Genomic DNA, 19600 nt, shown 5'->3' with positions numbered 1-19600 from the left:
CTTCCGGTGCTCTCTCTCTTCCCTTTGCATCTCTTTATCACAGCTGTCTGTTTGCACCATAAGTATTAAAGATTTTTTTCCTCTGTGGCCTAGAACAAGATGTACATCCTTGGCTAGTTAAAAGCAATCATAACAAATAGATGTATTACTCTTCTTCACCCAGCAAATGCTCTTCTATCCATTTTTTTTAACTGTCCCCATAAGTCCAAAAGTCACACAAAACATTCTAAATGTCTTACACAAGAAATGAGAAATAACTTTTTGTTCTTTGTTGCTGCTTTCAAATTACTTACTTTGCATTTTGTTTTCTAAGCCAGCGTGACACAGAGTGTAGCATACAAAGTTTTGCCATGTAAGCTAGCCCCTTGGGGTGGTAAAAAGCCTTATAAATCTATCTAGTGTTTACGTCTTTGATAAATGTTTCTACCGGTGTTACCACTGCATTTTCGGGAAAAGCCCCACCTTTCATGAATTATTTCACAAAGCAACTTTAGAAATGCTCCCCTTTAGCATTTGTGACTGAATAGCCAGAGAAAGATCAAGGGTATATTTCTAATATGTCCCCTATTCTTCTGTAATTCTTACTATCTGTTGTATCAAATAGGCTGCAACCATAATGCAGTAGAACAAAACCAATGGGTTATTTTCCACCCCTGCAAGCCATGGCACTGGAAGATAACCCACTACTCCTCTCCCCTATAGCCCTCTTGCTTCTCCAGCGCACTATCCAAGGAAACAGTATCTCGTCTCTACAGCTTCCGTTGAAGGGGTGATATAAGTACTGTGAAACACACTACATGTAGTTCCCCTACGCAGCCATTCTCAGTCCTCAGATGGTCATGATGGACACATGGCCTTCTAAGCAGTTCTCTCTTCCCATCAACATCCTGGAGCTAAGGACCATTTTCCTGTCCATGATCATCTGGACATAGTCTTCTCTGTATACCAGTGATTCCTATCTGGAGTGTTGTCATGTGGACCTTAAATATAAAATAAATTGTAGATATACAATGGGGATTATATGCAAAATATATTTTAAGTGTAATAAATTAGCTTTAGTTCCCTTTGGTATAAATGTAGGACTGTTGGGAAGACTTTTAACTAAAGCCTGTCACTTCCCTTTCAATAAAGTTACAAATTGAAAAAAAAAACAACCAAACCCAAAATTAAAAAAGTAAATAAATAAAAACCAAGTCACTCAAATGGGCTGACAAGAAGGACCAATCAATCCTTTTCTGCCATCCCATTCAATGTTTTAGTAATTAAACTGTTTTTATTTATTATATTTTAATACGGATGGGTAACATGCAGGGCTGCTGCCCTCCTTGTGTGCGTAGCAAGTGGGGGGGTGGGGCACTGGACTGTGACATCATAACCCAGCGTCACACTCCCAACCTATCACTGACATAGGAGCAGCATCACATGTGAGTGCTGCTTCTCCATTGCAGCGTTCTTGTGGGTTCACCGCGGGGAAAATAAAAACACTGAATGACTGACATTATTCCACTCATTTAGTGTTGCAGGTGCCCCCTCAGCTCACCTAGTTGTAGCGCCAACACTGGTAAAAGTTAATCAAGTGATATTGTATGTAGAAGTGTATCAACGCACCAAAAAGTTGGAAACCACTTTCGTAGGAAGCCTGAGGTTGACTGAATGAGTAATGCTGGTCACACTCAGCCCGCTCATTGAATAACTAGATAGAAAACAATTCTGTGGCCAGTTTAGGCAAACGTGGGATCTCAACAATCAGATCACAAACGGCCTGAGCCTTGCGGTTCACCAAAGACATACTATTACAATATGATTATTGCTTAACTGGATTTTCCATGACGTTTGTATTTTAATGGAAAGCTACACCCATCATGATGTACCAATTTGTCTAAAAACCAAACTGATAGACAAAATTGCAATGTGTGCAGCCAGCTTCATAGATATCACTGTCAGACCTACCTGTTGTGCTAGGCTCTTTAGAGACACAGTAGACAAGCATCCACCCAACATTGATTTTTCACTCATTTGATTACAGCATTTTTTTGTTTTTTAAATGTAGAAGTATTAAAAGTCATAAAAACACAAGAATGGTAAAAAACAACATTTTTATGATAGTGTACCCTTTAGTTATTCCTAAAAATTAGTGATGACATCAGAAGCCTTTATGCAGATTTATTAACAGTTGTTCATACAAGTTTTAGTATTATAATTTTATGGTACATGGAGGCGTCTGATAATGTTTCTTCACTATGTGGTCTAACGTTGGGAGCGATTAAGTCTTTTGATGAAACGTTTTTAGAAGGTCCCGGTGTCAGCTGAAATGAGTTAAGATGAGTTCTTGTCTCATGCGGTAAGCCTCTGTGTCCACCACTTCCATACTACTGCACTCCTCCTCATTCTCCATGACAGCTGTTCCAGAATCGCACCAAATGTCTAGGCCATGCTGAAGGGCGATGTTGTGTAGGATACAGCAAGCCAAAACAATCTGAGCAGATTTCTCAGGCGAGTACTGCAGTGTTGCCCGTGACCCATCCAGGCAACGAAAACGTTGGCGAAGCGCCCGCAGGGTGCGCTCCATGATGCTGTAAGTGGCAGCATGAGCCATGTTGTAACGATACTCTTGGGGGCTTTCGGGTATTTGCACCGGAGTCATGAGCCACGGTCGGAGAAGGAAAGCACTGTCCGCTGTTAAAAAAAAAATTAAAAAAAAAAAATTATAACATTGCTGACAATTATTTTCTACAAATTACTTTGTGCACAAGTATTATAGCTAATGTTGGTGTGTTCAGGACCAGTAGGCCAAAATATCTACTGCAATGCCCCGTGACAATCTAATCTAAATTATACTTGCCAACTCTCCTTGAATGTCAGGGAGACTCCCTAAAATAGGGGTAATCTCCCTCACTCCCTGAAGAGTCTGGCATTCTCCCAGATGCTGAGCCAGTACAAGACGTGGTTGGCTTTGCCATCTGTGGCATAATGACACAGTTCAGAAATTGTGTCCTATGTCCATGTATTGATGCCTATGGAGGTGGCCATTTTCATGGAGACCAAGATTTAATCAAAGACTGACAGGTAAGACAACATGACTTCAGTAATGGAGACAGAAATGTAAAAGACACTTCAGTCTCTAGAGATTCATTAGCTGCTTTTCTTTAACGCATAGTTGCCTACTCTCCTGGAATGTCAGAGAGACTCCCCCATTTCTGGGAGACCTCCCGGGAGAGCAGGGCAACCTCCCGGTTCTCGTCCCCGCAATACATAAGTGGCAGGGGACAGGGCTTAATGACGCAAATATCGCATTATTCTTAACCCCGCTGTAATTGGCCAAAATTGTGACAATCGTTTAGAGGGCGGGGCCAACATGATGCGATTCGTCAAGCCCCGCCCCCACACGTCCGGAATCCCCAGGGATCTCCCTGAAGCCAACGGGGAAAAGTTGTCAAGTATGATCTAAATTAATAGCATCATTATCAAAATCATGTTGGTAAGTGCGCAGGGAAGATAATTGCAAATGACGGCTATCAGCCCGTGTGTGCGTTCATCTTCCAGAAGCACGAACAGGCCCCATTTATGCTGGTTGTGATATTGCTGCAGATTTAGAGTTGAGGAGGGGGAAGGGGTGTCCTAGCTCAGTCCAGAGTATAGAAACAAGGCTACATACAATTTGTGCGTTACATGCAAAAGCAGACAGCATTTCCCTGCATGCAAAAATAAATACATTTGCTACCAATACTCAAATTAAGCCCGTAGTGATCAGTTGCTGCACTTTGGTTATTTTCTGCAAACCTATTTTGTAGTTGAAAAATAACGGCTAGTTAGACCTGGAAAAAATAAAAATGTGTGTCGCCTTGTGTTGAAAACAATGAACAAGGAAAATAACTAGGAAGTAATTCTGATGAAGGAAAGGTGTAGTAGTGGAAAGTTGCCTGTATTGGTTCCAACAATCTGTTTTTGTTTTTTTTTGCTTTTTTTAAGCCTGTGGTCCTTCTTTTTGCCCTGGTACCTTTTTTTATAGTTAGTGTAGAGTAGAATGCTTTAGTTTTAACTACCGTTCTGTTCACGGCCAGATTTTTGTGCTGATTGCAAAATAAATAAGACATGTGCATGACACAAATTAAATCAAGTGATCAAACCCAGCACAAAAGCCAAGACTCTTGCTCAATCCTTTAGGAGAGGACTTCCTGTCTGATAAATGTATAGTTTACATCCCTATTATATGAAATAATATTTGTACATTTAAATTTCATACAAAGGACAAAGAAAAGCATGTAGTCGAGAACGGTGCATCTATCTGGAAATAATATATGCTTTACACTAATCAAAATAAATTACACACTGTATGGAGTTTCCACAAATCACAAAAATGATTAAAATAATATCCTTATTTATATTTCAAAACATTTTACCAGCGAACTTGTAGTTAAAAAGTGTAGGAGCATTAGTGTGGTGTCTTAAAAAAAAAAAAAGAACACACTAGGAACTTAGATCAATCTTTGTAATAGTAATACCACTTATTTATTTATTTATTAATTATATTATTATTCCATTCCAAGCTATTTGACACATTGCTCTTGAATTATAACCACATTATCAATCATTCTCTCCGCAATATTCATTTTGGGAGATAACAAAGTCTTTCATCTTATAAGCACTAACCATTCACTGCCTGATATTAAAGTGAATTACTTGTGCTGATTAACAACGCGTGTATGACTTATACAAATTACAATATACTTTGATATGATTAACAAATGATTTAGGAATGAAATAAGAACTTTAGGCTAACAAAATTCGATATATTACGGTTTAAATCCTCTTAGCCTCTCAATCAGTAATGAAGTGGTATTGAATTTACCCATTTCTCCAAATATCGGCATTAAATAAAATCAATTCTTATAACAACATAAAATTACCAATAATTATATTGAGCTTTATATAATTACAAATATGCTCAATGCAAATAAGAATTAAAGGGATAAGTATGGAATAATATAATCATTAATAAATAAAGATTATTACATAGATTGATCTAAGTTGCTAGTGTGTTCTTCTTTAAGACACCACACTAAGGGGTATATTTACTAAACTGGGAATTTGAAATAGTGGAAATGTTGCCTATAGCAACCAATCAGATGCTAGCCATTACTAAGTCTTTAGTACATTCCACAAAATGACAGCTAGAATCTGATTGGTTGCTATAGGCATAATAATGTATTAGTTTGGAATAGAGTATCCGGCATAATTCTTAGAAAAATTTATACTATATTAATCTTGTGCGAGAGCTTGTTGTTTTTTTTGTCACCTTTGTATGTCAGCAAACTGCAAAATGTTTGATTTAAATATGAAGCTTAATCTTGGGCAACAAAGACTTTACAAACATCTTACTGTAAAAGATTTTATATATGTTCTGTCTGTATTTTATGCTTTTGTTAAACTAGAACATGTTCTGTAATAAAAAAAAATGTATAAAAACAAAAAGGAGACTCTATTGAGTAAGCTGATAATCCGAACCCTATGTATAACAATCACATCCCCCAAACATGTAGCATTTATATGCTAAGTATTTGTAAAGAAAATCCACTATGGGAAAAACTGGAATTGAGTCACAAAACAACACTAGTTCCCCAACAACCCATATATTTCCAGAAACTACACACTCTAGAAAACCGAAAAGTGATTTTAAAGGTTATATGGCAGCAAACATCCACCCTGTACACAGAGAACCTTCTTTGCCCCCTATTTAGTTTTTGCTTCAGTGATCTCCACTAATTGTGCTGACAATCAAACTTAGGAGATGGGGAAGGAACACATAAGCCTAAGGGAAGTCCGAGGGGTTCTCTGGGATCAAGTCCCAGGTTAGGTGATTAGAGCAATTAGCAGAGATCACATTGCTGCAACAGAGGTGAAGGGCTGATTGTAGGTCTCGGTGAGGTTGAGAGTTGGTCCTGAGACAGGGTAGGTTCTCAAATCTTTTTGCTGACAGTCGCTGAAAACACTTGGCCCCCTCCCCTGCAGGCAAGTTGATTTAAACAAAAAACGTTTAAAAATGAAAAAAAAACAGAAAATGCACTTAATAAAGACATGGGGGTAAATGTATCAAGCCGAGAGTTTTCCGGCAGGTTTGAAAAGTGGAGATGTTGCCTATAGCAACCAATCAGATTCTAGCTATCATTTTGAAACCGGACTAAAAATCTCGTTCAACAATGGAACTATGTCGTTCCAATTCTGCAGTGTGTCTGCACTCAGGACCAGCAGTGTCCATAGATCTCTGTGGAGTGTGCAGAGTCAGGATCTTTTCAGCCGATAGTTATGACAGATGAAGAGCACAGATCTAAAGGTAAATCTTGTAAATCTTGTTTTGTGTGTACACATGAATCGGCTGCTGATCGGGACAGTGTTTCTTTTCTTCAGTCGTTGGTAAAATCGTAAACAATAATCAGAGAAATTGTCTGTAGTGTGTACCCAGCCTTACTGATCAACGCAGCAGGTAACTTACCCAGCATCCAACCTTCTTTGTGCATTTTGGCCTCAAACAAGCAAGAGAGGTCAGACTGATGTAGGACCACATTGTCCTGCACGCTGCCTGGTCGGTGGGTTTCAGCCCACAGAAGAACCCCTTGAGCATCACAAACAAGGAGGCAGTTTAAGGAGTGCAAGCCCTTCCTGTTCACATATGACAAGTCCTCCGCATTGGGGGCTTTAATGGTTACAGGAATGCAGTCTACAATTCCCAGCACTCCAGGAACCCCGGCCAAGCTATAGAAGTCATCCTTTAGCTTCTGTACTGATGCCTCCTCTCGTGGGAAACAAATAAACTGTGAAGCTCTCTCCACCAAAGCTTCTGTGACGTTGGTAACACATCGGCTCATAGAAGCTTGACTAATTCCAATTGTGTCTCCCATGCGCGTCTGGAAGGAACCAGAGGTATAAAATCCAAGAGCTGCCATGATCTGGGTTTCGGGGCTGATTGCTCGAGAGCGCTGAGTTGGCCGGGATAGGCTGCCGCCCAACAGCTCGACCAAGTAGTCTATAAATGGACGAGGAAAGCCATATGTAGAAACCAAGTACTCGTCGGTGACATCATCCAGCCGGAATCGGTCAAGTGTTCGGTGTCCTCGGCCATAGAGCAGCAGATCGCAGTCTAGGACAGTGATAGAAATAGCCATGTGTAAATCACCAGATGACTCCGCTAGAACACTGTTCCCCAAATATCTTCCCACAAGCAGCCTGCGTTACATCACTGCGGGGGTATCTGAAAATGTGAAATGATGGACAATGTAGCCATTAGCAAATATCTACAACATCTACACGTATGTACTGTGAAATACTAATACACATTACTATAAACAGAAAGCTTCTTGAATGTGAATGGAGCAATAGATAAGTACACACTCATTTTAAACAATATTTTTGTTTTTGTTCTCTACTGGCAGCTTGAACAGATATAATAGAGATCAATGAAATACTATTAATCGACACAGTCACACCATGTGCACAGGGCTATTTTTTAAACCTGTTTCCCTTCCATTCCAGTTCTTGAAAGAACAATGGCGGAGAAACAGATAATCGTTCATCTATATGTAGATACATGTGACAGCGAATACAGGTGCTTTATGAAGAACAAGAATAGTGGAAAAAAGAGGTTGCAGCATATTCACTGTCCATACTTCACCATCTGCCTTCTAGCAGGTGCAAAAGATACGCCTCCTAAAAAATCATATACGCTTGTTTCTGAGAAAGCCACATTTGTGTGAACACGCCCTTACTGTACTCGTCTACTTTTGCACCCCCTTTCCCGTCCCCTCCCCTGTTTTGCTTCTCCAGTCGTAAGAGGCTACAAGTGGTAAGAATGTACAAGTGCCAGACATGTGCAAGTCTGTATTGGTGCATATGCAGGCATTCTGTTTGTGGTCATGCGGAGTGTGAATTTGCACTATGCAACTCTGCATCAGGACCTAGTATATACAAACTATTACCTTGAATTTCCACTGCAGCTTTGTAATATGTGATGGAGTATATCCTCCACCATCCATCATATTCTACAAAAGACACAGCCTTTAGACAATGGCTAAAAAGATGCTGACTAGGTACAAAAAGCATAAATAGCAAAGCATAGGATTTCAGTTATGCTGTGCCATCACCGGCCGTGCCGCTTGGTGTTAATGAATCATTCTACACATTAGGGGGTCATTTATTAGAATTATGTTTACATGCAACATGTGCAATGAACCCCAGCAACCAATCAGCAATTAGCCAGGGCAATTCATACAATAAAAGTAAGTGTATAATTGGTTGCTATGGATTAGTACAAATTTTACCCCTTAGTACCACATTAGTAAATGAGCCCTACTGAAAACCAATTACTGCCCTGCTTCAACTCTCTAAGCAGCTTAAAAAGATGTCACTGATAGCATAGGACCATCCTCTGCCACTAGGGATTATTGGCAAATGTACATCAAAAGAACACTGAAAGGACATCTGAGGGGATAAATTAAAGTGGTCTTGTGTTTTGGAGAGAGAACAGGTGGTCAAAGATCATTACAAGTAATACATAGTGCAATAGAACAATTTTGGATATGGCAAGTGAGAGGGGCAGATGTATACAAGAAAATACTCTCAAAGTGCATAAGCAAGGCATGTATAAGATAATTCTAATATATAAACAGTTACATAAAGCATAACAAATGCACGCATTATACCCACACACATACAACACTGTAAAATGCTAGCTGGTATATTAGACTTTGCACACATCTTATAAACTATAGGTATGTAACTTCTAGCGTTCCAGTTGCTGTGGAACTACAAGTTCCAGCACACCATGTCCCACAACTGTATTATATGAAGATACTTACAGAGGTGACGGGTCTGGGTGTACATACCCTGAGCTTCATTAGCTCCAGCACACATTCAGTCTTACCATTGGCATCTGCAGATTCCGCCTTCCTCCACAAGACGCGGGCTGGAAATACCGTTTCTGTCCTCGGTAATCGAGTTACCGTCACCGAGGAGCTGTGTTGCCGAGCTGTGGGTTTTTATTGGAGCGCTCGGTGTGTCCGCCGATGTGCGGAATGTGCTGATGAGAAATCAGGACTGACTTTACCTTACAGGAAAAAAGCAAAACACAAACAATAATGGCGGCTCTGGGGGCTGTGGAGGGGACGTGATCGGTACAGGCCGAGCAGCTGGGCTTCCTTTCGGGTCTGGATTCTCATATCATCGGCTGGAGACAAAGAGCAGTCCTGGAATGAGAAGAGGTGATTATCCCGATGTCTGTGCCCTCATTATACTGTGTTACCCAGCATTACCCTTACACCTAGCTGTCCATCAGAGGGTCAGCATTACCCTCACACCTGGCTGTCCATCACAGGGTCAGCATTACCCTCACACCTGGCTGTCCATCACAGGGTCAGCATTACCCTCACACCTGGCTGTCCTTTACAGGGTCAGCATTACCCTCACACCTGGCTGTCCATCACAGAGTCAGCATTACCCTCACACCTGGCTGTCCATCAGAGGGTCAGCATTACCCTCACACCTGGCTGTCCATCAGAGGGTCAGCATTACCCTCACACCTGGCTGTCTATCACAGGGTCATCATTACCCTCACACCTGGCTGTCCATCAGAGGGTCAGCATTACCCTCACACCTGGCTGTCCATCAGAGGGTCAGCATTACCCTCACACCTGGCTGTCCATCACAGGGTCATCATTACCCTCACACCTGGCTGTCCATCACAGGGTCATCATTACCCTCACACCTGGCTGCCCATCACAGGGTCAGCATTACCCTCACAGCTGGCTGTCCATCAGAGGGTCAGCATTACCCTCACAGCTGGCTGTCCATCAGAGGGTCAGCATTACCCTCACACCTGGCTGTCCATCAGAGGGTCAGCATTACCCTCACACCTGGCTGTCCATCACAGGGTCATCATTACCCTCACACCTGGCTGTCCATCACAGGGTCATCATTACCCTCACACCTGGCTGTCCATCACAGGGTCAGCATTACCCTCACACCTGGCTGTCCATCACAGGGTCAGCATTACCCTCACACCTGGCTGTCCTTTACAGGGTCAGCATTACCCTCACACCTGGCTGTCCATCACAGAGTCCTCATGTCCTGCTCCTGTTACTCCAACAAATTAATTGGCATTATAAAATCAGAATGAATTGCAGTTGGAAAATGATGGGAAATCAGGGAGATATATATATATATATATATATATATATATATATATATATATATATATATATATGTGTGTATGTATGTATGTAACAGCTTTCTACGTGACTCAACCATCTCCCAGGTTTATTTACCCCCTTGTATGGTTCTCAGGTACCAAACGAGACTGCCAGTGGCACCCACTATTCATGCCTCTCCGTTTACAATATATGTCCCTTACATATTTTCTTTTCTTGCACTACATGAGGCAAATTTCTTTGCAGTAATGCGTTTCTTGTTTCCAGGGGCTGGCTGGCAAACTTTACTCAGGGGCCAAGCGAAGCTTTATAGCCCACTATGGGACCGTCCCTGGGTACAGATGCCCCCCAGCTCAGCCAGCCCCTGTATGTTTCATAGGACTCAATATGTTGTTCTTTCTTTTGTCATAAGACTGCTTCTCTCTACAAACTGGTGTGTCTGTCATTCAACTGTCTTGTATTACTGTCAAAGGGCTAGATTCACTAAGCTGCGGGTTTGAAAAAGTGGGGATGTTGCCTATAGCAACCAATCAGATTCTAGCTATCATTTTGTAGAAGGTACTAAATAAATGAAAGCTAGAACCTGATTGGTTGCTATAGGCAACATCCCCACTTTTTCAAACCCGCAGCTTAGTAAATCTAGCCCAAAGCCTCTGTCTGAAAGATCTAGCAGCACCAATGCACTGTCGCCCACAGCTGCTGGTCTGGCTTCTCTCCTGCCTATTACTCTCTGCTGTGTTCCTCGTCTTTTTTTCTATCCAAACATGCAATTCTTTAATTTTATCTAATCAGTTATGGACTCCACCGAAACACTTATTGTGTGACTAATTCTGTCTCCGGTTTTGTACACTCCTCTAATGGATCACAGTGTCGTCCCGATCGGTTTGTATTAAGTGAAGAAGAATTCCCAGGGTAATTTCCCAACAGAAACCACCTGCCCCTAACTTGCAGTACCACTGGGAGGTGTCTCACAGATCATTCTCAAAAATAATATTGGTCTAACATAGTGCTATGGTTTGAACTCAAAACTAGTGATTTTATCCAAAAACAAAACTTAACATTTTATTTTTTACAATGTTTGTCTTGTAGTGCAATTTGATGCAATTGTTACTCCACATTTGCACCCTTTTTATTGCATTTTATTCTGTAAATCATGTTTTATTGAATACCATATACTAGGTGTCCTTAAGGATTGAGGGTTTGAGTGCTGTTAGCACATTTCCTTTTGTCCATTGAATACATTGGTATTGTATAAATTCATGACTAGGATGTAGGTTATATTACACAACCAACTTTAATCAATCAACAGAAGATTAAAAAAATATTGTAGACTATGCAGAAACTGTTGCTATACTGTTCTCCTTGGTATGATCACTATACAGAACTGTTTACAATGCTGATTAATTTGGAGAAACTAAATTCGTATATCCTGCCTCTTATACAAAATAAGTATGGATATTGAGAATTGCATCCAGCAGGAATGAACAAGAGAAGTAGTTATGTGCCGTTGAGTAATATAACTGGAACATTGCAACAAATCTTTAAGAACTGGGTTTGTTGGGACGTGTGCCATTTTGGCACCTGTCAATCAGGCCAGACAGCCAGATCTGGCAGCTTTTGTGTGTTACTGTCATTATTTAACATTTTCATAGCGGACCTCAAACATCATTTGTTTGGTTTTTTTGGTGGTTTTTTTTTGCTTTATAACACCAGTCATGTTCCTTCAAGGTAAACACTTTGGCGTTCATATTGTGATGCATAAATGTCTTGTAAAACTAAATTGCATGGACCAATATTAATGTAACCGCCACTCTCGTGCCTACAAAATTAGATTTAAGTTTCTTCTTTCTACAGCACCCTGTGTCATTATTGGCCTGTCCTTACACCCGCAGTACACTGTAATAATATAGAATATGCAGAGAAAACAGCAACACTAATGGTGTCTGGGCATTACAGGTTCTTCAGGTTTGCTCTATACACCTTTCAAAGTTTTTGGAAGTAAAAATGCTGGGTCTTAATAAGGATTCATTACTTTCCCAGGGAGTTGAATTGAAGCTTCTGTTTAAATATTTAACTGAATATTTAGATTCTGTTGTGTCCCAGGGATATATCTTCTGAAACTGCTGAGCTGGTTTTCCAGAAGCTGAGCCTGGCATCAAACGGCCCTATGGGAAGGAAGGCAGTACCTGTGGCCGAGAGCTGTTGTTTTGGTGTCTGTCCCTGTGTGCAGTGCCCTAGTTAGTGTATCTCCGGAAACATGACCCTGGGGCCATACATAGCTTCAATCTGTGACCACAGACCCAACTGTGTATTCTGCTTATTCTCAGAAACACATCCCCTCTCTCATCTCAAGGGGCCATTATATTTTACCATTGTTTAATCATCTGTGTGAGCTTTTTAAACATTTCACTGCAATTTCAGAGACACTTAGTTGCTGGTTTGATATATCATGATGAGTCTGGTTCCCCATTGTGCCTGATTATAATGTATCTCTGCTATTAGTACGCTTCAGTGAATATGAACTTCTCCTAGAGCAGTGATGGCTAACCTGTGACACTCTAGGTGTTGTGAAACTACAAGCCCCAGCATGCTTTGCCAGTAGATTACGAGCTGATAGCTGGCAAAGCATGCTGGGACTTGTAGTTTCACAACACCTGGAGTGTCGCAGGTTAGCCTTCACTGTCCTAGAGAGTAAATGTAGTTAGTGAGAATTATATACATAACAAGAGAAGTCACCTGTTTCTCTGAGTGGAGGTGGACTTACATGCACATACATCTGATCTCATCACCGTACCTTTAAGTAAGCAAAGACTGCTTCATTATAAATAAGTTAGTTATGTCCGTTGCTTAGTCCTATAGCTCTTCTGGATCTCTTCTGTAATGGGACCGAGGCTTAATCAGCATTTCAGGCCAATGTCACTGTGAGGCTCGGTATTGTAATGTGTGTCCTGAGTGGCCTTTCACTTTATTTCGGTGGGGTCTTTGTCCTAAAGGTCAGTGACCAAGTTGTAGCTGCTGGGTGCAAGTAAATACTCCAGGAAATCCACAGTTAAAAACGTAGCTTTTTTTTTTCCGGCTGTAGCAACAGAAGTGAAAATAACAAACTTAGACCCCAAGAAAACTACCGATTTTCGCTGTAATGTTATGATGTAAATCCGCAGCCCTTGCACTTCTGAAGTTCCCTGCTCAGCCAGTCACACTGGTCACTTAGCTATGCAGGGAAAGGACTCTCTCCTGTCACCAACTGGTCTGAAGTCTAGGTCCGCTCCACACTCAGCTTTCTACTGAGGTCCAGATGGGTATAGTCAGATACCCTTTTGATTCTGTAAGGGAGGATCACAACTGATACAGCAGTGGACAGGCTACAAACCAGCACAACCTAGCATGCAATTGTCACAGTTCCTTTAATGATTATCAGTATTATCTGGGGGGACCCATTGGCAAATTGATGGCTCTTCCTAACATATTGTTAACTAATACCGTATCTTATTTTTTAAGGTTTACAGACACGATGGACACCGACCTCAGCCCACAAGACCGGAAGGACTTGGATAAGTTTGTTAAATTCTTTGCTATAAAGGTAAACCAATGTGTTATCTGTATTGTTTTAAGTGTTAGTTTCCTAACAAGGTTTTTCGTCAAGTAAATGTTGTGTGCTGACATGGAATGTATCCAGGCCTCTGGTTGGTCAGCTGCTTTTCATTGATGTGCAGGTGAGAGTAATGGGACATTCTTCTGTTAGACCAATCTCACTTTTACCATTAGTATCATTATATAACCATGGTGGTTGCAGGAACATCATTACCTGTCTATGAAAACCACATATAGTGTGTGTATTTATCCTAAATTCCAAGAGTGAGCGCTCTTCTCGGGGAAGATGCCATCTCTGGCGGTCTCAGTAATATATAGTATCTGGAACCTGCTGTCAGTTTGTGCTCAGTAAACCCTTTGTATTGGACTTTTACAAATGTCCCTGTGTTTAAATTAAATTGTGTCCTCATAAAGGCAACTATTGTAACATTCATAATACTAACAAACTTTGAACGCAGATGTAAAGAGGATTAATGTACTGGTGTAGCAATGATATGGACATATTTAATTGGTCGTTACAAAACCAGATTGCCTTTTGTACCATGTCATTAAATAAGCCCTTTACACCAATTAATATGATGCCCATATACACTACACTCTGGCTCCCTCTGGTGGTGTCTAGCTGCGTTCACTGACTGCTGAATGCTGCTTGTAGTATAGGTGTAAAATCCGCAGGACACCACGGAGAGGAACCCCATAATCTGTACACCACCTTTACTGAAACACCGTGCAAGGATCCACTGAATGTCAAAAATGTCAGATGCTCAATAGCAAAGGTCTGTACTTGGCTATACAGCCAGTTTATATACAATGTAAAATAATAATGTGTATATATGAATAGTAAAATACATTTTACATAGAATCAATTTGTGTGGTAGGTTTAAAAAGACACCACTCTCACAATCTGTCATAGAAGATAATGAGATTTGGGTCATTCTTCCCCATCATATCTACTAAACAACTGAGTAATGAAAGATTTTCTAAGTGTTTGTGGCTGTGGAATATTTTTAGGGTGTGCAGTGAAACATGGAATCGGGTGTGAAGTTGAGTTCAGCTCATGTGCATAGTAGGATGGGGTCAGACGGCAGCTGAGCAGTTCACCCAGCTACACCTAGGAAGTCCTTGAAAGAAGTCCTTACATCACACTGTGCAGGTAGCAGCATGAAGGTAGCTTTATCTGTTAAGGTTAGCTGGGGAGGGAGCTGACTTGCTATTGGATAATAGATGTTTGGATGAGTGAGTGAGAGAGAGGCGACTCTGTAGAGTGATGACCGGTGTTTGACTGAACGGCCACTACAACATTGGACGGACTGAGAGTTGGGACGCAGTATGATGGAAGAACATGATGATGAGGACACGAGGTTATAAATGGGACATGAGAATGACCCATTTATAACCATCATTTACTGCATCACACAGAGCAAATCAAACTATTGGAGCTATTACTTTGCTGATGTTTTCATATGTTTGAGCGTATATACACTACTGCCTGCTGAGCTTCACTATACTTATCTGTTACATTTTAAAACTTTACTGTGCACGTAATACTAAATAATAAAGGTCACATTTTTAATTGGCATTGTTCGATGTGCATGCGTAAACTTAATAATATTATTGTCATAGTAAATTACACTCATCATCATTTATGAAGGAGCCACCAATTCCGCAGTGCTGTATAGAGAATATTTGTCATTCACATCAGTCCCTGCCCCGTTGGAGCTTACAGTCTAAATTCCCTAACATACACACACAAACTAAGACCAATTTGATAGCAGCCAATTAACTTACAAGTGTGCTTTTTGAAGTGTGGGAGGAAGCCCACTCAAACACTGGGAGAACATACAAACTCCACACAGATAAGGCCATGGTCAGGAATCGAACTCATGACCCCAATGCTGTGAGGCAGAAGTGCTAACCACTGAGCCATTATACACTGCAATTCATATATAAACTATAGAATTGCTTTTTATGATAAAATGACCACAGGAGTGCCCGTGAGGCACAAGGCAACACCCTTTCTCAGAACCAGAAGAGGAAGGAGATTCAGTTAAGATAAATGGAGAAGGACGATTACAGTTCGCGGAAACTGTCTGTAAAATTCTTCAATGATTAGTTCATGTCTCCTCGTTCCAACCATACCGCACCACTAGTAACAGAGAAATGCCGGTCATCAATGGCTGCTGTATTATTGGCAGCTGATAATGCACCTTACAATAGCTACACACACTTTCCCCACTAGCAACTACACTTGTCATTACGTTACCTTATGTATCAAGTCTTCCCCATACTACTTACACTGTAAGCTCTTTTGGATAGAGCCATCTCTACCTTCTGTTTCATATCTTTGTAAATTGTTTGTGTCATGGTCTCCTCGACGTACAGCTAATATGTCAAGGCTTTATAAATAAAGGAAAATAATTAATTCCTGCTTGTGCACTTCTTAAAATAGACCTAACCAATGTATACTGATATTTTCTTTTTTACATTGTTTATTTCAAGTAATGTAACGTTATTAGGAAGTTCTTTTTTCTGGAGTTGATCAGCAGTCTTTTCATCCCGCAGTCTGTCCAGGTGATCGTACAAGCGCGACTGGGAGATAAGATATGTACTCGTTCATCCTCCTCTCCAACAGGATCAGACTGGGTGAGTACTAAGTGCTGGGGCAAGTGCAGGATGTTCATGGGGGCTTATATCATAAAAAAGGTTTTACACACTTTAAATGCCAGTACTGCTTTTATTGTTAGCATTGATTTGTAAGGAGCCACAGTGCTCTGCAGCACCAAACATTAGGGAAAACAGGGCACACCTAAAATAAGGACGAACTAGGTAAACAAAATAAATGCAGACATGAAAACAAATAATAGAGGGGCTGTGCTCATTAAAGAGTTTACAAACCGGTGGGAATTGGGACAGTATGAGGGTGTACCAGTGTGGGTAGTGCAGGTGGGAGTAGGGCAAGCTCTAATATTGAGACAGGTTTCCAGATAGCATTTAAAGATTTGAAGGCTGTGGGAGAGTCTGATTGGGTGTGGTAGGGCATTCCATAAGTGGGGGAGCAGCACGGGAGAAGTCTTGTAGGCGGGAGTGAGAGGTGGTTACCAGAAGAGACAACGCAAAGGTCAGAGGTGGATTTAGAGCGAGAGTATTTTGAGATGAGATTTGAGATGTTTGAAGGGGTGGTGTTCAGGGCTTTGTAGATGAGGGCGAGTAAAATTGAGTTGTTGTTAGTCACTCATTACTGATTGTGTGCTTTTCAGCACTGAACGTCTCCTCCGCCATTAAAGGTCCCAGCTTTAATGGTGGAAATTAGACAGCAAGTACTGGGAATATACTGACTTGCACAGTCAATCAAGAGACGGTATATTTACTAAAAAGCGGGTTTGAAAAAAGTGGAGATGTTGCCTATAGCAACCAATCAGATTCTAGTTATCCTTTATTTAGTACATTCTGCAAAACGACAGCTAGAATCTGATTGGTTGCTATAGGCAACATCTCCAATTTCTCAAACCAGCAGTTTAGTAAATATACCCCTAGGTGTGTAACGTACTTACCGCTCTGTTGCCTCTCCAGCCCGTGTATATTGACACTATAGGCTGTATATCATCCTTAACGGAAAGCCATGTGCAGTGTGGGGATAGAATGCAACAGTTAACCAAGATCTAGCACAAGGGGTCGGTGAATCATCAGACAGTGGTGGACAGCGCTGTCAGCAGATTACACTGTACAAATTAAAGAAAAAAAAAGAAAAATATTTGCACTGTCAAATTAAAAAAACATATTTGGGTGGAGAAAGTTTTAATTATTTCCCATTTTGGAATAAATATATTAATATATAATATATTAGTTTTGTATTATGAGGAGTGTAAGTTCCTCTCCTCATTGCCTCCTATTGTTACTATTGTATCTGCAACCTCTGAATCCTGACCCGTCGGCTCTCCCCTTGGTTGATGTATGGTAACTTACTGTCACTTAACATTTTTATCTAAAGAAAAACAATATTTCTAATAAAACTTGTGATAGTAACCCAACAAGTAAAGATATGATCTCCATGATTTATAATTTACTTATAAAGGTTATCCTTGACTCTTGGAGCCGACATGAGAGGGTGAGGGATCTGGGACCACCCCCTGACCAATATTGCTGGGAGGAGGTTAGAGAGGGAATAGCTACCGGTTTAATTCCCTCTCTGATTAAAAAAACTGCATATAATTTTTATTAAAGATGATATTATACCATTGAAAACTGTCTAAAGTTAAAATGTTCCCAACCTCTGACCTGAGTTGCTGGCGGAATTGTGGACACAGGAACACTCTCTTCCACATCTGGTGGCTAACGCAATTATTATACCTTTCTGGACCAAAGTACATTCTATTATTCACTTTCAGAGCAATCAATACCGAAAGACCCCTGGACATTTCTGCTCTCGTCCCTCTGACCTATTACAAGCATAAAAATCATCACCTACTACCTCCATGATAAACAAACTAAATGTGACGCCGTATGGGCCCCCTGGTATTTTCGGCAAAGCCAACCTGGCTGTCGTCTAGTAAGGCTAGGTACATACTGATGAATTTTCCGACCGACGTGTTATCTCAATTTTACCTACGACTGAAGTTCCGATCAGTCTGGTGATTCACACATACACAGTGACACGATTTACCTTCAGATCTGTGCTCTTCATCTGGTCCTTCATCTGGTCCTCTAGTCTTCAGAGAATGACAGCACAATATTCATTCATTCATTATTGTCACATTGTCACACTAATTAAAACCGCCTTGTTATAGCTATCCACATGTACTAACGAAATTCGTTAGCTTCTGTGACTCTGAAACGAAACATTCTGTCTCAGAATGAACAAATGAATTATTCCTTCTACAGCCCTCTACATTTATTCACTGGGACATTCATTGCTAACAGCGGCTGAAAGTAGCCCGACTCTGTAAACTCTATGGGGATCGTGCAGTGTATACACACTGCATGATCGTTAGGTGATTGGTCATAAAATATTAAACAGTACGACCAACCAAATTTGCCGACAATCGAAACTAACTTCTGACCGAAGTCGTGTGTCAGATGATTTGTCCAATTATTGGACGAAAACGCTTCAGTGTGTACCTAGCCGAAGTGTGTCAACACCCTGCTAACCTTCCGCTTGCTAGTATCTATTTGCACATGCCGGAAGCCACTTCCAGGTCCTCCTCGTGATCGTATAGGACAAGGTCCTTCATGATGCATAAACTTTAATTAAAGGTTCTGCAACTATTCCCCGCAATTATATGTTTCTAATAATTTACTGTTAGATTACATTTTGAATTGTTGCCTCTGTACTTAACTCCATAAATATGCAGTGATATAATAATAATTAAATCAGATCGTAATGAATGGCACTGATGTAATATGTAATGGTTTACCCAATGGCAGGGGAGCGAGTATTTTGTATGTGAGCATTGATGAACTTTTGCCTATTGCAGTTTAATCTGGCGATCAAAGATATCCCGGAGGTGACCCAGGAAGCTAAAAAAGCTCTTTCTGGCCAGCTGCCAGCCGTGGGGCGCTCCATGTGTGTGGAGATCTCTCTGAAGACCTCAGAGGTATGGATATCATCATTATCATCCTCATCATCACAATTTATATATATATATATATATATATATCTATAGCGCCACTAATCCGCAGCTCTGTACAGAGAACTCGCTCAGATCATTCCCTGCCCCATTGGGGCTTACAGTCTAAATTCCCTAACACACACACACACACACACAGACTAGGGTCATTTTGTTAGCAGCCAATTAACCTACCAGTATGTTTTTGTA

The 19600-nt window shown here is 40.8% G+C and overlaps 2 protein-coding genes across 9 annotated transcripts in view; one reads left to right on the top strand and one right to left on the bottom strand.

The window, feature by feature from the left end:
- Positions 1 to 2147: 2147 nt before the first annotated feature.
- HARBI1 (harbinger transposase derived 1) lies at positions 2148 to 9130 on the bottom strand. Of its 3 annotated transcripts, XM_075188202.1 has the most exons (4): positions 8850 to 8877; positions 7971 to 8033; positions 6491 to 7246; positions 2148 to 2676 (listed from the first exon to the last, which is right to left on the bottom strand). In XM_075188202.1, exons 3-4 carry the CDS (start codon positions 7158 to 7160, stop codon positions 2303 to 2305), a joined length of 1044 nt encoding a protein of 347 aa, XP_075044303.1. In that variant the 5' UTR covers positions 7161 to 7246; positions 7971 to 8033; positions 8850 to 8877; the 3' UTR covers positions 2148 to 2302. The 3 variants fall into 3 exon arrangements, with proteins under 3 accessions (XP_075044303.1, XP_075044302.1, XP_075044301.1); XM_075188201.1 differs by lacking the exons at positions 7971 to 8033; positions 8850 to 8877 and adding an exon at positions 8915 to 9130; XM_075188200.1 differs by lacking the exon at positions 7971 to 8033 and having other exon boundaries at positions 8850 to 8913.
- Positions 9023 to 19600, top strand: part of ATG13 (autophagy related 13) — a 25415-nt gene continuing 14837 nt past the window's right edge. For 2 of the 6 annotated variants that reach the window (XM_075188197.1, XM_075188194.1), the window contains exons 1-4: positions 9023 to 9251; positions 13695 to 13776; positions 16350 to 16430; positions 19259 to 19378. In XM_075188197.1, the coding sequence (XP_075044298.1) occupies positions 13708 to 13776; positions 16350 to 16430; positions 19259 to 19378 (270 nt within the window). In that variant the 5' untranslated portion in view covers positions 9023 to 9251; positions 13695 to 13707. The remainder of the gene's footprint in view (positions 9252 to 13694; positions 13777 to 16349; positions 16431 to 19258; positions 19379 to 19600) is intronic. The other 4 variants (XM_075188199.1, XM_075188196.1, XM_075188195.1 and 1 more) reach the window with 3 other exon arrangements.

The sequence above is a fragment of the Mixophyes fleayi genome, chromosome 10, assembly GCF_038048845.1.
Source record: "Mixophyes fleayi isolate aMixFle1 chromosome 10, aMixFle1.hap1, whole genome shotgun sequence".
NCBI classification, from domain to species: Eukaryota; Metazoa; Chordata; class Amphibia; order Anura; family Limnodynastidae; genus Mixophyes; species Mixophyes fleayi.
The sequence above is the reverse complement of the archived record's forward strand: the minus strand, read 5'-3'. Positions and strand labels throughout refer to the sequence as shown.